At 45.0% G+C, this 20,615-nt stretch overlaps 1 protein-coding gene across 1 annotated transcript in view; it reads right to left on the bottom strand.

The window, feature by feature from the left end:
* Nachralpha4 (nicotinic acetylcholine receptor alpha4) overlaps nucleotides 1-20,615 on the bottom strand; it is an 88,978-nt gene that overhangs the window by 27,040 nt on the left and 41,323 nt on the right. Inside the window, exon 5 of the mRNA XM_076908318.1 lies at nucleotides 9,487-9,667. Within this exon, the coding sequence (XP_076764433.1) occupies nucleotides 9,487-9,667 (181 nt within the window). The remainder of the gene's footprint in view (nucleotides 1-9,486; nucleotides 9,668-20,615) is intronic.

Raw genomic sequence — 20,615 nt, 5'->3', positions numbered from 1 at the left:
TTTACGTGTTGTCCATATTACGCGTTGGTAAATAAGTAATAAAGTTGGCCCCCTGTTTGCTCGTCCAAGTAAAAAGAAACTTCCGCAGCGCCTCGTTGCAGCTGACTTCTTCTTCCGTAAAATTTTTAGCGATTCATCCAAGGATTTCTACTATCCTATAGATCTTTGTGATCAAATTCAATCGTTCCACAAATTTTTCGTTCGATTTCATTTCATTCCTCCTCATCGACGAAATTCAAGTGTTTTCTACCTTAAACGATGGGATACGTTCTTTCGTTTATTACCTAAATTTTCCAATTTCTCCTTTCTTTGGGTGAGAAATAAAATATAAACGAAATTTGTAACAGTCTTTGCGGCAGTTGATAAAATGACACGTATAGAGAACTTAGTCCGTGGTTCTAGCAGCGATGAGGGACAGGCGGACACGTTTCTCCGCTTAACTTGATGCTTCCTCTACGATCCCCTTCACCACTACACGTTCGCGTTCACAGGCCAGTGCTTTTTAACCCGTGTATGTGTTGTAACAGGGTGCAGATAAGCCAAGCCTTTTCGTATCCCTGTTAATGTCTCTACTTTGTTCGCATCGCGATTACAGGGATCGAGATTAACTCGAATCGTTGGACCATAATCTGCCAAACTCGCTTGCTCTTCGTAACGCGACGTTTGAACATCCAATTTCTGATCTGATCGCGGAAACTTACATCTACGTAACATTCGATGGTGAAGTTTGAATGAAGTGAAAATACAGAAGACTTCTATCGATTATTTTTGGACAAAGTTTGCCTCGTTAAAATATGTTTCGACTCGCGATCGCCGCTTAATTAACGAGATGCGGTCCAGCATTTGTCCGAGTAAAGCGATTAAAAGAATCGCGGCGAGCGGGGAACAGAGACGGGTCATGGAAAAGAAGTTTTGAAAGCGGAGATAACGAGAGTTTGAAAACGAAGTATGAGAAGTCGTAAAGGGAGGGTAAAGAGGTACGAATAGTCGAGGGAGTGGAACAAGAATCCGTAGTAATGTCTCGTAGAGCCCAAGTTTCAGCGTATCCTTTCAGTCAAGAAATTTTGGAATACTATTTGATGCTTTGAAAATTATAATTTTGCAGCTTTTTGTAACGTAAAATTCATTTCTCGTATGCACATTTATTTCTGCAGACTTTATTCAGTACGTGCTCGGTGGCTTGTCGATGAATCAACCAGTTTTCAGTATTGACAGAATTTTAATAAATATATTTGACGATGGTCTTTGAAATTTATTCCATGTAGATTAATGAAAAGATACGAGTGAATTTTTCGAATTGCTCGTGCAAAAATTACTTTTACGCGTTCGTGGTTTCTATCCAAGTGAAACTTTTCCAACTCGACAAGGAGGTTTCAATGTTTTACGTCTCGTGGTTGATAAAAAAACTTGTACCACGAGTCTACCTTTGTAAATAACTTCAGCTCTCTATCGCGTTAAATACCTCGGCGATTTTCTATTTGCGTATGAAGAGCAGAACGTGTATAATCGCGCGAAAAGGAAGCAACCTGTCGGAAATAGCGCTGACAGAAGCTGCAGATCGAGATAAATCGAGCTAATGAATTCCACATTGAAATAGCTTCGTCCGATCAGGCGGAATTATCGAGCGACCTACATTTTACTCTTGTTATGGAAGATTCACAGATGCTGAACGTCTATGGGTTGGTTTTTGCACACTGTGAAACGGGTGCACGGATGTGCGTCGAATCAGAAATCTGTTGATCAACCACGCCGAAGGAAATCGTCTAACCTGCTACGAATTTTCCCGTCCCAATTCCTTCACGCACCAGCTGTCTCTGACGAAAAAGTGTCTCACGCAAAATATTTAAAGCACAAAAAGGTGAATTTTTATGGAAAGCATAATTTCGAAAAGTGTACGCCTACGAAGTAATTAGCGTAAATTAGAATTTGAGGAAAAAATGTAGCACGCAAAATATTTAAAGCACAAAAAGATGAATTTTTATCGAAAGCATGATTTCGAAAAGTGTACGCGTACGGAGTAATGATCGACCAAGAAGGCGTAGATCAGAATTTGAGGAAAAAGCGTCGCACGTAAAATAACTAAACTACAGAAAGGTGAATTTCTAAGAAAAGTATAATTTCGAAAAGTGTACGCGTACGAAGTGATGGTCGATGGAGAAGGCGTAGGTCAGAGTGTCCACAGATTGGCAAGGTGTTCGCTGTGGTATAGCAGTTCTAATTGTGCCGGTAGGTCAGCGACCCGGGTGTACCAAGTCCGCGTGCACGAATCAGATTAGATCGTAAGCACCTGGCGGGATGGTGCTGCGGGGTTGAGATTGTAGGGAATTTCAGGTAGGAAAGGCGGACAACCCCGAGCTCGCAGACCGTGAGCTTTGGAGCCTTAGCCTCGTTATGTATGTATGTATAATCCGTGTTACGCTATTTGCCTTGGTAATCTCGCGGCGGTCGATATTCGCCATTTTTCTTGCGACTGAATGAATAAACTCGCATTATTCCACTGAGCTCTGCCATTCACGGTTGTATACATAATAGAGCCACGAGAACGCCGCCTTTGAAGGAAGACAAGTGGTTTCCGTTTGATTTGGATTAATGGTCTTGGGGGGGTGGGCCTCTTTCGATCCGACGCAGCTACCTTCTGCTTCGATTCCGCGTCATTTCGAACGTTCCAAGATCATTCTCCATGTGTACGTAAACGGTTACGATTCTGCTTTTTTATTCGCGAGTAACAATGCTCTCTGTTAACGTAACGAGCAGGAATAAAAGTAATTCGTTGTGACTTCGAGGGAGAATTGAACGCGACATGAGAATCGTAGAAGGGAGAGGTGAAAGTAGAAGAGTTTTGCGAGCGAGGAAGCCAAAGTCGTATCATATTTATCAATGTATAATGAGCAACTGCATAGAACTGGAACCTTGGTAAACTACATGCTAGCTTTGTTTTAAAGTTCCCGCAAAGTTTTCGGCTATCGCGAATTCAAACTGGCGCACGATAGAATTAATTTATGCTAGCTGTAGCCTGAGTGGTCTGAAACTTTTGAAAATGACCGAAATAATTTCGAGAAGTTTGAAAACTGAACGCATCGGGACGGGGTGCGAGTTCGAAAGGGTTCGTCGTGCTACGAATGACTGTAAATAGTCGACTTTTCATTGGAAATCCATTAATTAGAACACGCAAGTTCGTTCAATTTTCCTCTTAACTCTTGCAACCAACCCTGAACCTACATCTTCGTTAAATACGAACGAAAGTTCTTGTTATAGCTAGAAGAATTGCAATTTTGATGAGAAAAAAGCATATTTTTTCTGGCTGAAGTGCATTAACTGTCTCCAGTCATAACAACGCGCCTCAAGTTCCCAACACTCGTTCCTAACTGCAATGCAACGCGTACATTCGCAATTGTGGCCGTATTGCCGAGAGTATGACTGTATGCAAATAAAGTTTGCAGTATGAACGCTCGTTGCGTGCAATTTTGGAGCGTGCTACGGCGAAACACACAAACTTTGTACGAAATTTATGCGCCAAAGCGATGATTTGTTTCTGATAACAAGTCGAAATGGTTGAAAAATATTTTCGTATCAAAGTGTTATAACAATTAAACGAGTATACTTCGTTACTTTCCTACAATTTCTAACAACTTCGACAATTTGAATAATTTTACAACCACGATCACAACTCGTCAAAAAAGTATTGCAAGCTGCCTTTTTAATTCACAAATACACTCGAATATCATATTTTCCATCGCGCACACGCTTTTATTGTTACTATCATCGTTCCATCACTTTTAGTCCGATATATTTCACGTCTACTAAATTTAGGGACGAACGTTTCCTCCGTTTTCGAGCGCACTTAAGATCTATCCTGTCCTGGATCTAAACCGGATGGCTCCAGTGAAATACAGAAGTCCATAACCGATAAGCGATAGACATAGCGCGGCCCGTTTCGAAGAAGCATGTCCGGAGAATAGGTTCTCCGCCACGCGGCGCGAAGATCCCCTTTAAGAGGCCCTTAGGGGAAAGTATAGCACAGTCGCGGCTTTAACTTGACAACGGCAAGTCGCTGACTTGTCGAGTGGCTCGTGTCAACGTGACCGGGTCACAGAATGGACCGATACCTGCAATCCCTGCTACACGCGATTTCAACCTCTATCGAGTCGTTCAACTTCGCCATTCCCTCGTTAATAAAATAAGATCGTTGATAAAAAATAATCGTAAGCTCTATTGGAGTCTTGACGCTACCACAAAAGCCACTCATGAGGACCAACGAGGCGTCTACGAAGGGCGCGAGAGAAGAAATAACAAATATCTTTCTACTGCGAATCTATATCCATTAACATCGATACGGAGTTGCTAATTAATTGGTGTTCGATGCGATTAACGCGACAGAGCATTCGAAGTAGGTCAGGAATACGCGACCAGCCAAGTCAAATATCAACACTGACGGAATTACCAAAAACGAATGCACCATGTGCGAATAAAAGAGTTAGCTGAAGGAATGCGGGCTCGATTGATCGCGATGGATACAACAACTATGAAAAGTAGATAAAACACACGTGTGTTCGTTTCAGCTAACATCCAGCGATCGGAGAACGTGGCGAGGATGTCGCTCGTTTACACGGACGCAACATCCACAATTATGGGATCACGCGTTCGGCTGCTAATCTTATGTTAATAGGATCGTCACGGCGCGTTGTCGGCCATGCACTTAAATCCGATAAGAGCTTTACACTGTTTAGAGTGTAAAGCAAATATTGCTGCAGCAAGCGGTCTTTGCTTGCTCGCCTGCTCCCAAGTTTCCTTGTCCGCTCTGCACTCGATTCTACCGGTCGCGTGTGTCCACCCGTATAGACTGACGCGGTCTCGAACGGGTGTACATTAGCGCTTAGATCCGGGAACTTGCTAAATTGTTACGCGGTTATTCGAGACAACGTGTACATTCGTAAGTTCCCTGGTGTCTGCTGCGCGTATTTGCTGATGACTAACTGTACGAGCACTGTCCCTTGCTTAGATCTCGTCTCACGATAAAGTCCCTCGTCTTCGAGGTGTAATTTTCACTTCTACGTGGCCTACAATAGCCTTGCATCGAAGGTTTTCGTGTATCCTCAACGATGTAACAGCAAATGATCGTTCTCTCGAAAATAAATGTCCAGGATCGGTTACGTTTCAGGTGCGATCTGTGCGTCGCGGCAGAATTATTGCAGGTTCGAAATGAACTACGTAACCGGTGTCGAAATTATTCGTCGGTAATCCACGGGGGCTTTTGTCGGGGATTACGCTGTTCCGGCGAATTTAATAGAAAACTCTCGATGCGAGAGCCGAATTCGAGTACCCTCCCGCGCGTGGCCGAAAGTTTCAAGCCTCGACGACTGGCAGCCTGGTCGGAAGAGATACGCTCTCGCGTACAAGTGTATAGGATTCACCCCGTGTAGCGCGGCTCGGAATATCGATCTTCCCCTCGTTGCACCGGAAGAGGGAACGACTCGCGAGAAATCACACCTGACTCTGAAAGGGTGTAAGTTCTACTTTCAACCCTTTTTACGTCGCCATGTAAATTCGACCGCGCTCGAACGCGGATTCCACCGATTTTATTAATTCTCCACGCTCGCAAGTCTACTTCGAACGTCTGCGAAATTACACGCGCGCGATTGTTGCAGCAACGCAACTCATTAGGACGGAAATTTCGGTTTAAATAGGATACATAGCCTGCCGCGTATCGTATCAAAATTTCTCGCGTTGTAGTGTAACTCTAACGAGAGATTTAATTAAATTGTTACGTAATTAATTCTGTTAATATCCAGAGCTGCTTTTTTATCTACGATATCGCTGTGGAAATTCCATATACCACGTGAATTCTACATCACTGAAGTTCCCTTTAAATCTGAACGATCTTTCGATTTACCCTCAAACGAGGTCGAAAATGATGTAATGAATTAATCATGAAAGAAACTTTTGTAGCAGCACTCTAAGTCTCGAGAGGCAGCTACTCTGGTAGATCTTAATAACCGTGGACGAAAATCTGTCTAATTTAATTCTACCGCCTCATTACGTATTCGTATTTCAATTTCCACTCAGGGTGTGCCGTTAACCCGAAATCGCGTGGTCGAAAAGCGTGGAGAAAATTCTTCGATCGCGTCGCGCTCCGTCGAACAATCGCTTTTGTTGGCATGTTTAATTACACGTCCGAGGGACTTTGGCTGGCGGTATATAGCGAGCAAACCGATAAAACACGCGATAGTATAATAGGCTATTCACTTTGCTCCGAATATAATCAAATTGTCCGGCTAAATGACACGTATTGAGTAAGATTCGTTAAACCGTGTCGACGCCGCTGTAAAATTTATCGTGGAAAATTGCGGCGAGTATGGTTCTCTGCAAACAGCCTGAAAATGGAGAGCCTATTGAGCTACGTCCTACCTCTAATGCAACAATGCTAATTCACATCGACAGTCTCCCCTCTAACTTGAAATGTCTCCTACGTTCGCACGTTTCTTTGCTATCGTTCCAAAATCTCTCACTGGACAACATCGAAATCTAGCAAAGTACACGTACGATCTTCTATACTACCACAGATTACATCAAACGGACGAACGGAATCCCACAATGTCGGTCATTCTCGCGAGACTCTCGCAGAGCCTCGCGTCATGCTTCGTCGTTTTTATTCCCGCTTCAGTCGTCGCTGAAAATTACAGTCGCATGCATCCTACGCTCGTTTCCGTATCTCTGTTGAATTTGCCAGTGTGACGATGATCGAGCGAACGTCTATGCGATCCGTTGAACATTCGACGTCGGCATTTTCTAATCAAACAGCGGGCACGGAATCTGGACGGGCATTCCATAATCACGATTTGATAAATTCCCGAGGCACAATCGCGCTCGAGGGAGGGAAAGAGTCTAGTTACATGTTCCGCGTGATAAATGGATCTACCATTCACCGGAATGGCCAGAAACCGAATAGGGGCCACGGCTGCCTTTCGCTATCGAACACATTCCTCGCGGTTCTGTCATGGAAATCGTTTCATCCGATCCTTTAATTTCTCCGCGACGAGATGGGTTGTAAGTCGAACAGATGAGAAAGGAGAAGAAGCCAAAGGAAAGATTTGTCGTGTTTTCGATACGAAGTCGTCGAAATGCAAATTTTCCGTGACCACTGCCCTGAGTGAGGTTTCCAAGTGAGTTGGATCCCTTTTTAATTCGAATAAAATCGCGGATATTGATTATAAAAATGATCAAGTGTTGTTGGATCTAATTGACTTTTGGCTATCTTCGCAGCGTTGGCAATTTGATAAATATCGTGGATTTCGAAGGACCAGGTGCGATCCGCAATGTACGCGCGTTCATATTTTCCCACGATTTTACGAGCGCGAAAGGATCGCGGAGAAAAATGGCACGACGCGATAAAATTTCAGGAATAAAGCGGAACCGAAAGAACGACGATGGGGTCGGCAAACATTCGTTTGCTCGAGATTTACTCGAAATTCTTTTACATTCAATTCTTCGTTTCGCTACACAGTTAGCTTATAAGCGATGCCTCCATGAAACATGCTCGGTCATTTTCATGCGACGTATGCACAGATGTATCGTGATGTGTGTGTGTGTGTGTGTTTGCGTGGATGAGAAAGAAAGAGGATTTTTCTGTGGTTCTGTGTTAGCGAATGAAAAGAACATCGAACTTCGTAGCGTTCCTTTTCGCATTCCAACGATAAATTGTGTTAAACGCAACACAATGATGAAACTAGTGTTTTGTTAGTCGAAACTCGCCTTCGAGAATTAATTTTGCTATCGCGAAGTGAAGTAACAAGTAGAATGAAAAAATGGAGGGCAACTTTTCGAATGATCTGTGAATGTTGTGTGAAAAGTCTTTTCTGTGGCATGTTCTATCGCTCCCGCATAAGTTGCGTGTACAACGAGATCCTCAAACGTAAGGGGCCTAAGTTTAGTATATCATTGGCTGTGATAAAAAATAAAAAGAAACAATCGAATTCCACGTTCAGATATTCTAATATATTCATCGAGCTGCAAGTCAAAGAGCAAGGCGACTGACCAACATGGACACGCTTCGAAGCAGATTCTTTTCACCTCGATTCAGAGTTCCTGAACGGGGGTCTCCTTTGAAACCTTCGACGTATCGCTCTTTTAAGTCGTTCGTCGAAGCGAGGATCAGACTACAACGTTCCTCTTACACAGCAGTATTCTGGTAAACCACCGGGTTAAGCGTGAACGTAACGATCGAACAATGAGATGTCCAGAGAGAGAGAGAAAAAAAAAGATGAAAAAAAAAACTGATATGAATGCGGTTGTAAAACATTATCATGGATTATCGTGATCGATTCCTCTGACGTTTCCTGACCGATGGTTGAGATCCTCGCGAAAACGACGACGCGAGCCAGTATTTTTGAAGGGACGCGTTTCAAATATGCGAGAGCCTGTAGGATCGTTCGAGCACACTGCAGAATAATATATAAAAACGAGCTGACCGTACGACATCACGACGAATGTCAATCAAATAACACTGCAGTCCACATCAAGTAACAATATTGAAATATATATACGTATAATATATATAGATAATATATATGTATATATATATATAGATATATGACGTATGACGTCCAAGACCAGCGCATCGCAGAAACGATTACGGGTAATCAAGGTTGGCATTCTCTGACGGAACAGAAAGTAAACGAAAGTTGTAAACCAAGGAGAAAAACTGGGAAGACCGATCATATATGACGAGCAAAAAGGTTCAATCTGGCGATCGTGCTCGTTGCTGTTGCGTGGCACCTTAAAACCGTCATAGGTCCAGGAGCCTAACTTCAAAACACAGGTCTGTACGTCGTACGGAAAGAACTCAACGTCGATGGAGCAGGAGGATTTATATACAGCCGGCGGTTGCCAGACGACCAATCCCGAATAGTAGACCGTGGCCTTGGTCATCAGCGTCACCTCGTAGTTCCCGTCGGCGCTGGAATCACCGAAGAAACGAGCCGAGCGTGATCACGATTGGCTCCTCTTTCAAGAGCACCGGATGCTGCCGCCATCTCTCGCCCCCTCCTCTCACCTCGCTGACCATTATTTGTCACAGAACCGTAAAAAAATCTACCGCGCTACCGTTCTCCTTCATACTCGACTGCTACACTTCCATTCTCTCTTTCTCTCGTGACCAGTTTCCCTCTCGTTCTCGTCCCTCTCGACCGCCATCTCGTACCGCGGCACGGTTCGTGGAACGCCGTTAAGAAACGAAGCTGGCAGCATCCGTCTCCTAGCGTGGGTTTCGACTCTCCCCAATCCGAGGAGGGACGTTTCGATAAAACGAGTAAACGATCCATCGCGGAGCTTGGAAATCCACGCGACGAGCCGATCGTTCGAGACTAAGTCTAGTCTTAAGGGCTACTGGAGGAGATCGTCCTCGACGCATCACGATACGGTCGATCCACGTCGCGGATGATCCGCCACGCTCTATCTGCCACGAACTTAGCGGCTACCATGCAAGTTTACCTTGAAGCCGTCATAGGTCCACGAACCGAACTTGAGGACGCAGGTCTGCTCGTCGAATGGGAAGTACTCCACGTCGATCTCGCAGGATGACTTATAAATGGCGGGGGGCTTCCACTCGACCAATCCTTGATGGTAGATGGTGGCCTTCGTGGCCAAGGTCACCTCGAAGTTGCCGTCCGCGCTGCGAGCGAGCACATTAGTGGTTCTGGGCGCTGCGGCGGTCGAGCTTACTTTGTACTTCCGATTCGATACCAAGCCGTCTTTTTTTTTTAATTTTTCATTTTTTTTTGTTTTTTTTTTGTTTTCTTAATTCTTGTACATGAGAGAGTTTCATAGAATGCCGCCTGAACGGCGTGGAAGGTAAGTTTAGAACAGGACACACTTCGTTTCGCGCGCGAGACCGCGAACGCGACCCTTTGAGGTAATTTCGAACGCGCGAACCGGCTCGAAAAAACTATCGGAACCCGTTTTTCTAACGCGCGGAGCTTTTCCGCGGTTCCCGAGGTTCCATCGCCGAGAGACGGACGAATAACAAGCGCGCAAGCTTTGAACGCCGCTCGCAGACCGATCGCCGAAAGCGAACCACCCTCGGCGAGCGTCGCTGTTGCTGAATTTTCGAGTGTTTTTCTTTCGCATCTTTCTTTTTTACTTTTTTTCACCACGTCGATATACACCCGAGTCGGTAGCAGCTTTCAACGCGTCTCTAACCTTCCAGATACAGAGAAATAAATTTGTTTCACACGGTACGCGTTCGAAAAAGATTTCGCGGCGCGTTTACTTTTACACAGCGCTTCATCCACGTTGCGTGGTTCAAACCCAATCTTGATTGTGCTCGAGTTACTTTCGACAGTTCAATAGACTCAATGACGTGAAAGAATGAACGTATCAGGATAAAGGTATCCAAGTATTTTCAAGTTTCAAGTAGTGCTACAGAAGGGCTCTTATTTCGATCGGGAAGTTTGACAAGTTCATGTGTCCAGAGAGTCGAATAATAAGTGAAACGATAGAAAAAGGGACGAGAGTGGGAAAGTTTTGAAAATCTGAGGAGATACGAAAAATAACGATGTCGTGTCGAACGGAATTTTATACTTTCGAGCAATATCCCTCTTGCTATCGTGAAAACGCACCCTTCCCACACAAGGGCAGTTATTACACAAATTCCAGCGTTCTTTTACTTTCTCTGCAGCCTTACGTATCGTTCCTTCGCATTCCAAGTACGGAGGGTTATATTCGCAGCGCGATCCTTGGGGGCGTTTCGTGGCCATTAACAATCTATCCTGAACTGCCTCCGTTTACCTACCAGCTCAACCGTACGCTCCGTTTCATTGAATATTTCAGTGCACAAACAAACATTGACGCATATGTGCGCATGCATCACGAGAATAAACGGGAGAACGTATCCACCGCGGTTCACATGGAATTTCGATCGACTTCACCTTTGCCTCCTTTCAACGATGTACCAACTGAATGGACGTCGACGTGCAAAGAGATACGCGGGAGTAGCCAAAGTGTTTTATACGCGAATTAGTCCTCGAATTGTTCTCTGATACCATAATTATCGAGCAGAAAGGAAACGCGGACGAACCGTGCAATTTGACTCTGAGTTCTTCTTACATTCATCCATCCATCCATCCTGAGTTAATTACAATGTTTCGTATCAGGGATTATGAGAATGAACCAACGTGAATGTATGTACATTGTACAGTAGAAACACAGAGGGAACATATATACGCAAGTATTCAAACACTTCAAGTTTCTAAATAGATGTAAGACAGAGAGAGAGAGAGAGAAAAAGAGAGATAGAAAGAGAGAGTAGATACTTATAAGTGGAAAAGATGCATTAAAAATAATACACAACTGTGCAATATGTAAACTCTACTAGCATATCTACTAAGAAAGACACAAACCATATCAAGTTCAAAACGGTAAACACTAAACCAAATATTTAGATGTACTTCGGTGCATTTCCGGTTCGCTCAGACTAAACAGCGACACCGCGAACCCGTTATTTACTTGTAGAGCCAAAAACGAAGGTGCGAAATGGATAAAAAAAATTCACATTGGCCGCGATATTCGCGCGAAACCATTGTCCTCTGAGAAGGAGAGGCATAGCTGCAAACGTGGCTCCAGTTCCTGGCAATTCATTAACCCAAATGTCTGTCCCGTGCATACACGTATCGGGTGCAAAGTTAACACAGCCTGCCACGAACTCAATGGCACCAGGGTTCGAGAAGATGGCGACGATAGCCAGTCCAGACACGATGGAAGAATCCCCAGAGGTCTTAATCGGAATCACCCTATTTTCGACACGAACGTTAGGCGCCATCGATCTCCCAGCGCGTTCAATACCTAACGAACGGTCATCGATCAAATGTACCTGAAGATTCTCGGATACGGTGAGACCCGTCATCGAGAATACATTTCGCGATCGTTGAAATTTCTCTGAGACCATATACGAAGGATGGCGCACGCGCCAGGCGATTGCTTGCTCGTGAACAACGAAGGTCGTGTTATGGAAATTGTAGAACCAGCTTGATATGCCTGGCAGAATTTTGCGCGAAGGGAAATGCGTGCTCGATGGAATGCAGTGCTTGTTTCGTTCGTTAAATACCGCCACGCTACGTGCGAGTGTACTCGAGGGAGGCTAAACGCATCGCGTTTTTCATTCGTGCCATGAACCGTTTCGTACGTTCAGACGGCTGGTTATTAAAGAGATTGAAAGCTTTCGCTTTAGTAGATTCAACCAAGATATCGTTCAAGCGAATGCTTATACATCCTGCAAAGATTTAGCGAACCTCTCGACCATTTTGTTTGAGCTTGCACTACAGGGAATTTTACTTTCGAATGATAGAGGCAACGGACACGGAGTGAGAGTACATAATCCGAAAATGAGATTGAATAATTTCATTTTAAGATTGCTTAACTCGTGGCGAGCTTTACTGTCGGCCATTTCGAAGCTTTCCAGAAGATACGATTAAAGGGAGCTCGAGATTGTTCTCTTGTATCTGTCTCCATTTGCAGATTTCATAGGTGCGAAGAATTCTCTGGCCCAAAACTCAATTTTTGCTCACGTCTTTCCGACGGAGAATAACAGAGTGAATTCGCGAGAAATATTTGAGATTACAGACTCTGTGGTACACCACATATTCGAGAACACAGCTAAGCAAACAAAAAGCTGCACAATATGCATACATTTCGTTTGTGATCACCTCTATTGTAGCGTACGCCAGGCTACACATCGCCTACTGCTGTTTGCGAACGCCTCACGGGTTTTATTTCCTCGCACAACTACAGACCCACGTGTCCACTATTTCGAACGATCGATCGCTGAAAAACTACGCACATTCAAGCTACAAACGCATCACGATTATTTCTTAAAAGGTACTAGCAATCAAGATCGAACGAGGCCAAGAGTATTTCTCAACGAAAGAACGAAACTCTGACAGTAATAAGGGTGGTAACAAATAGCGTATCCTCGCGAGTTTCTACCCTTAACGCCATCCGATGTTGTCCGTGGTTCGCTTCACTTCTCACGGACAGAACGTTGGAAACCAGCGAGGTCCAGCAACGGTCGGCTAAACCTGCCAACTTATAAATCATTTTCCAACAATGGAGAACTTCGACCAACGGTCCATTCCTTCGCGTGGATCGTCAGATCGGTCCGTTTAACGAAACCTCGCCTCTCTCTCGTGCTGCAAGATTAACAACGGACATCCATAGCCAAGGCTCTTTCATCTCGTTGCTAGAGTCCGCGAAAAATGGAAACGGAATTGACAGCGTTCACGAAGTGGAGACAGGGGATGGAAAACCCTAGATTAAAGGGAAACGAAACTATCGCGAAGGAGTCCCCGGTCACCTTAGACTCCGCAGGCCGTTTTCATCAGTGGGTTGAACTTCAATTTCACTTAACCTCCGACCTAACCCCTCTCCACAGACCAGTTCCATCGTGGTAACGATTCTTCAGCGCTTTTCACCGTTCGTATCTCTCGTTCCGTGCCACCCCGTTACCGTTCAAGCTGTCGTTGTTTCCGTGGAGAGACTCGCGGTATTATTTCTACCCTCTGCTCACCCCTGGACAACGTACGAAGAGGACTCGAGGAATTTTGGTCGTTCTCGCCCGGTTTATTTTCCACCGTCGCTTTGATGGACGAGCCGTTCGCGATATGAACGTGTCCGCGTTGATCCACGAGAGCTTTCACCAGGGTATTCTTCGAGGAATCTTTGGGGCGGTTACCAGCGTATCCTCTATGGCGCGTGTGTCACTGTGTTGCGGAAATCCGGGTGGTGTACCTTCGCAGAAATGTATCGTGTCTGCGTCGTTTACGAGCGCACGAGTTCTACCCTTTCTGAAAGGGTAGAAAAATATGATCGTGAATTATGATGAGAATTTAGTGGCACTTTTTTATGGAGATTTAATGCTTCTCAGAATCAATCGACGACACGTGTGATGCTGGTATAGCGTGTGGAAAGAGTTTGGTGTTGAGAGAACGAAACGTAGGACAAACTGATGTCTTCCAATCAAAGAGATTGCCCCGTAGCTATACGCCCCCCGGAGGAATACTACTGTCATTATCGTGGAAATCCAGATTGTGGAGCTTGTTCGCGGATTTCCACCGTCGCGAGCCCCGCTATTTTTCAGTGACACGGGAGTTGAAGTCCCTTGAAATTCTTCTCGTTAATCTAGCATGCAAATAGCAGCTGTCGCTGTAAGATACACGGGAGGGAGAGGAAGTGACGGTAAATCGATATAATCAAGAGTATTAATCGTACGAAAAATTCTAAAGGAATATCAATCTCGACGACGCGTCTCGTCGTTACGAGATATTAAATAAAATGGGACAGAAATCACTGCGAATCTATTATTTCTTCTTGCTATCAATTTACGACAGATTATGTCTAGACTGTAACTTTTTATTCGAACGTCCGTTACGAGAAAATTCTTCACCCTCGCATTATTAATATAAAAAGAAGAGGCGATAGCGTTAATTTCAGAACGTTGATCGATCACCAAAGGAGAAGTTTCAAGTAGTGAAGTTTAAAAGTGGGAAGGAGGGAGTGGCTGGGAGCAAATTGAGATGCTAGAGCAAAAAAGGACGATTAAAAAAGTTCGCCCAGTTACGTCGTAATTAGGATCCCTTGTAATCGACATCGCTGCTTATACTAATGACCAGAGAGACTCGGAGATAATTGAACGAGAAGAGAACCAGTATAGAAGAGAGCGAAATTTCATCGCATTCCACAATATCGCAATCTATTCTCAAAGCTGCGAATTTTTCCTCGACTTACTTACAGTCTTCCTATCCACCTTATTTTTTGCACTCTGATATCGTAGACTGATTTGAAGACACCCAATGATTTCTCTAGCCACAACGCTAATGTCACTCAGACGCATTAAACTTCTGGACTTCATTATACACTGACTCGCGCGATAGAAGTAAAATAGCGCAAGTTTCGAGGAATGCAGTCTGAAATTCGCGGAAGATTATTCAACGGAATTTGAATTTTTATTGTCAATTACGAAGTCAATTTTAAAGTTCGTCGCGGCGAACACGTAACTCTGTCACTAATGTCGAGGGCAATCGCTTAAGTGGAACACAGCGTGGCGAAAAGTAAAGAAAACTTACGCGTGCATAACTCATTTCAGTGCGTCAACTTTTCGCCTCTACAACCGTTCGATGCTTGAACGAACCATCGATTTATGGCCACGCATAATTCGAATACCATTCGACCATTTCCTCCTATTTTACGGCACCAATATTACAAAAGAGACTGTCGAAACATCTCGTTCAATTAACGCTGGCCACCAACAACGTATCGAGTAATAGTTTAGCGCTTGTAATAAATGCAACGCGGCTATAAAATGGAACCGAGAAGCACTTTGGGGTGTATCGTCGACCATTCACCGATACGTCAAGGATCAATACGGACAATTTCCTTTGTAGATAGTAGGTGTAGCGCGGAAACGGCACGATCCCTCGTACTTCCTTCGAGATAAACGAAACTAAATGTTAAGTGTATTGGAAAACTGCGAGGAACGGATAGGTACGTCTGTCCGTTTCGCCGGCGGACTTTTCCTCATCGATGGTGGAACTCACCTTTAACTGTCCGCTTGGTTACACGGGGTAACTATAAATTTTTCTTAGACACAGATAGAGAGAGCGTATTGCTCTCGATTTCTGGTCCCCGATTTATTTCCAGTGATCTGCGGGCTACACGATTCCCGTTTCTACGGCTGGCACGCTCCTCTCGTATTTACGATTTCTTCGGACGACGGAAACAGCCATTGAACCCTCCGAGGCCTCGTTCGTACGATCGGACGAAAATCCTTTTATAGGTTCTTCTTTAAGGTCTGACAAAATCTGGATTGCTTTGTATTTTATATTCTTTAACCTACCAAGTTGTCAAATATTTTGCATCTAAGATAAATAACTCTACCAATGAATATAATAGTGGACTCAAGATGAAGAGAAGACACCGTCTTGTAAGAAGTTTCTAGCTCGTTCGTACGATCGGACAAGTTACGAAAATCCTTTTATACGTTCTTCTCTAAAGTCTGAGAAAATCTGGATCGCCTTGTATTTCATATTCTTTAACTGAATGAGTATAATAGTGGACTCAAGATGACAAAAAGACGCTGTCTTGTAAGAAGTTTCTAGCTGACTCAATCGCGAGCAAGTATCTCCTGCTGATCTCTCTATAATCGAAACACTTATTGCGACGTCGAGCACAATTGCCTCCATAATAAGCGCCGATATCTCTTCGAGGGCCCCGTGAACTTCTCCACGGTAAGTTAATTTCCGCGAATTACGCGAGTTAATTTCGACGAGCTGGTTGGCGCGCGACAATACGAGGCAAAATAGAATCTCGTAGCTGGCATTAATTAAACGGCCAAGGCTTCACGCCCTCCGTTTCGAGTAAAAGGACCCCGCCTTCTTCTTCTCTGCTGAACAGCATCGATGTAATCGATCACCTAACCAATAACGACGCGGAGAAAATTCGATTTCCGTGTTGCTCACGGATTTAATTCCCAGTTCTCCGTTTTTAGGGACGAACGAGCGACTAAAGGGTGTGACTTACGACTTGGACCTTGCGTGGCAAAGTCTTTTCGAGCATTCAACGACGAAAACTTCGAAAGGCGTTCGCAAAGGCACCAACGCTTACGCCTAAAACGAGAGCAATCGGGATCGGAAGAAGCGGAGGAGCGGTGGAGGCGAAGGAGGCTGTGTGAGGCCAGGAAAAAGAAGTAAAAAGGACGTCTCTTTGGGTATCTCGTTACCTCGGTTTCGCTTTGACATTTCATCTTAGCCAAGGTTATGTGCCAACGGATAGATTGAAGAGGAACCAGCGCGGGTGGCAGAGAGGAGAGAAGGGAAGAACGCGACACCGAGCGTAGGTGAGGTCGAGGGAGGCAAAAAGTGAAGAAAAGAGCGGCTGATTTAGCAAAGAGTGCACTCTGCATCGTACAATGGGTCGATGGTACAGTGTCATGCGGCATTCTAGTCCCTTTCTCGCGGGTGTGTTCGTATTTTCACGTGTCTACGCCTCTGCGACACGTGTACCGCTCGTACATCACGATCGTATAGCCACGTATGCTGCATCGCGCACGCTTGTGTCCGCGTTACGTATGCACGTACATACGTGCACGTATATCCGCGACGTTGCACTCTGCACCCAGTTCCACCCGTTCGCTCCAGCTCGAAGACGGTCCACTTTTGTTCTCCTCGTCGTTCGCTTTCTACCCTTGTAACACACAGGCTCGCACGGAGAATCTAATATACTCCAACCCCTTCGACCGATTCTCCGTTTCCTCTGTTACAGTCAGAAGAGAATAGCTGACGGTGGTCTGTAGTTTCGCGGTCGTTTACGCGTTCAAGAATTACATTTTCCATGCTTCTTCTGCGGGGAATAAATTCGTTGCCAGTCTCGTGCCTCTCTTCGTACAGGTCGCGTGGTTGCTGCTCGTGTATCGTTCGTCAGTTACAGACTATTTTGTGTCTGCTGTTTTTCTGAAATTCTGGTGAAATGAATCGTTGGTTTACGTCGAAAGTTTCCACTACAAGTGAGACTGTATTCGAGAGTAGAGAATAATGCATGGAGTGTGTTCTTGGTGCGTTAACGGGAACTATTTCTGTTTCGATTCGAGCAGACACTTGCCTCGCGGAGGCTGGTCGTCGATACTCGCGAGATTTTCCGAACGACCGACCAGCTGGGCCAACGCTGTAAGAGAGTGAACTTCCAATGGGATTCGAGATTCTTCTCGCTCCACCTTTTTCCTTCCGTTTTCACTCGGCGCACGTCGACACGCCGTTTCGTTTTCAATTTCAGAAGAGATGCGCCGGATATGCTGGAACAGCCTCGCACTGGAGCTTGCTAGCCGTGAGGATTACATGAATGAACCTCATTTTCAACTCTCTATGAAATATTCGCGATCTTTCCTGCCCACCAACTTGACAGTGGGCTCGTAATTTTATTGCAATTTTTATCCTCGATTAAATAAAGGAGACTCCTCTCGCAGGTGTGCGAAAATTCCTTAACGGTTCAATTTATCGATGATCTTCGCTTTCAATTCTTGTTGTAAAACAATTTCAATAAAGTACGACGAACACTACGTAGAATTCAAATCGTATATCGCGAGAGGCGTTTTTGCCTCGTCGTAGGTATCGGTATCTCGCCAGCCAGTGTCTTATGGAAGGCGTATATAGCGGCGCGAAGAATCGTGGATATTGAATCGGAATGTGCACCCCCTCGATTTCATATTCGAGGCATTTTCTCGCAGACTGGCAGCCAAGTCGCTCGCTTCCCCCTCGACGGCGGTGAAAATAAAAGAACGAGCTGATATCTATCCGCGCAACGCGTCGCGACGCCTCTTTCTTATGAACCCTGTCGACGGGTTCGGTTCTCGTCGCTCAACTCGCGGAATGGAGAACGCCAGACGTTTATAAGTTAACGCGATCTCTTTGCGAAGCGTCACCCCTTTCTCACCCTCTGTTTTTCCTGCCTTTCACTCCAAGTCGACTAATTTAGCTAATTGCGGTGAACATTTCTTTATTCTTCAGCACGTTTGCAAAACAGGGGTTTAAAAATGTCTCAGACGTCCTGATGAAAAGTGCTATTAAAACGGGTTTCGTAATCCTCTTCAAAATGGAGTACAAGAAACTTGCCAAGTGCTTGGAAAAATCGTGGTGATGCTGGTATTGAGCCTCAAATTGGAATCAGAATCGCTGATGCTTGTAATTTGTGGATTTTCAATAGACTTTAAGGATCTGTAATCTCTGCTGTACACTTCACTGTCGCTGTACCTTTTCGCGCACATGTACGTCGTCCACAAACCGTAACTGCGCTTTGCGATAAGCGATCTATTCGAAGAGAAAATATTTACGATAAACATTTATCGCTTCTCGTTTCACGCGCAGCCTCGATGAAAGAATCGATACGAAACGGATGAAACTTCAGCGATTCCGTTCGTTAGGCGGACGTGACCCTTCTGGTAGTTGGTTCTCCAAAAAAAAGTGTCTCCTTTCATTTACCTTGCGAAGAGCGATACGTTTCGGTTTGCCATGTAAATAAGTACGTTTCACCGCTTCTTGCAAATATTAGCACGATTCGAACTTCGCCACGGAAATTAATAGCTATAATATTACACCGTTTCATCAGTTTCGCTGGTTTCTGTGAGAAATCGCTCGAACACGTTGGTCCCCATTTTCAAATACGAAGAATACTATTCTTTACAGCGAAAGAAAAAGTAAAACGCAACTATTTTCCGTAAATTCCGTAATCAAATGCATGATAAGCGGTTGTCTCAACGTACTTGGATCGTGGCAACGATCGATCGCATTTGGCATCCGAAAAAGTTGCTCTTTTGTACTGGGAAGCGTCCACGTAGTCCTCTTTCTTCTTTGCAACGGAACGGTGGCCAGGCGGCTCGATTCTCCTCGAGGAAAGTTCCTCGGTCGTGTCAATCGTATTCTCGAAGGACTGGAGGGACCTCACGAACCTGGACCTCACTCTGTTGAGGTCAGCGCGGCAGATTGCCTCGAGGTCGTAAATTTTCCTCTTGTAGAGGGAGGAGCTCGTCGTCGGCACTGAAAAGCGGCGCTGGAACGAGTTCAGTTCATCTTGCAACTCGTCCACGGTTCTCTGATACATCGAACTCCCGAGACACGCCGGGTAGTTCATCTTCGCCGTGTCCTGATCAACGTTTCGACACGGATTACAAGCCGGACGTCGACTAACGAGCTCTACCAAACTTACTTACCCCGTTCGAGTGTGCTACGCGGTGTAATTTCAGATGATTCCCAGGAATCCGTGCACAGGCCACGTCCTCCGGGCATAAATTACATCTCGTGTGATCTGCGGGCCGAGTAATTGTTTCATTCGCCGTGCCTCGCGTTCCATCGTCACTATCGATCGACTAATGAACTTAAATACCACTTCGAGTGAAACGTACGAACACTTCGCATTTTTTACACAAAAGATTCACGTTAGAGGAAGTATGTCAATAATTAGCAACGGATTATCTTCTACAGAAAGTTTTGATATTCCTAGCAAAATGGATAACTGATGATAACCTGACAAAGTTTGGTAGTTACGCTGCAGCTCGATAAACTTTTGCAATATCGTCATTTCTATTTCCTGATGAAGATTTAGTCTCTCGTCTCGCAGCGCGTCTCGTAACTCCCGCAGGACCCTGCGGAGATTCTCCACTCGCGAGATGATGGATGTATCGTGCTCTAGGTTATCCACGGTTACGTGCTCGTCGACGCTGGCCATTTCTCTGCGCATCGAGAACGCGAGTAGGTATCGACGGCGTAAGAAATACAGACTCGTGCCTGGAGAAGAGGGAACGGCTGCAGAAGAGTGCCTCGTGTCACTGCGTTCTTCAAGATTTCGTCATCTTCGAGTGGTGCTTATCGCCGCGATGCAGTCTGATCCTCGCATCACTCTTTCTCTGACGTCTCTCGAGAACGTTTGCCACCTTCACGACGCTTGTCCCGCTTTTCGATGCCTCGCGATGCTTCGAACGAGGATTACACAGCGTTCCAATTAGCAGCGCTTAACCTGCGTGTATACAGCGTGCCAATTAAATTTTCATTACGTATCATCGTACTCGTTTCATCTTGGCGAGCGAA

Source organism: Xylocopa sonorina, chromosome 18 (assembly GCF_050948175.1).
Source record: "Xylocopa sonorina isolate GNS202 chromosome 18, iyXylSono1_principal, whole genome shotgun sequence".
Taxonomy (NCBI): domain Eukaryota; kingdom Metazoa; phylum Arthropoda; class Insecta; order Hymenoptera; family Apidae; genus Xylocopa; species Xylocopa sonorina.
Note: the sequence above shows the minus strand (reverse complement) of the source record. Positions and strands in the feature narration are given on the sequence as shown.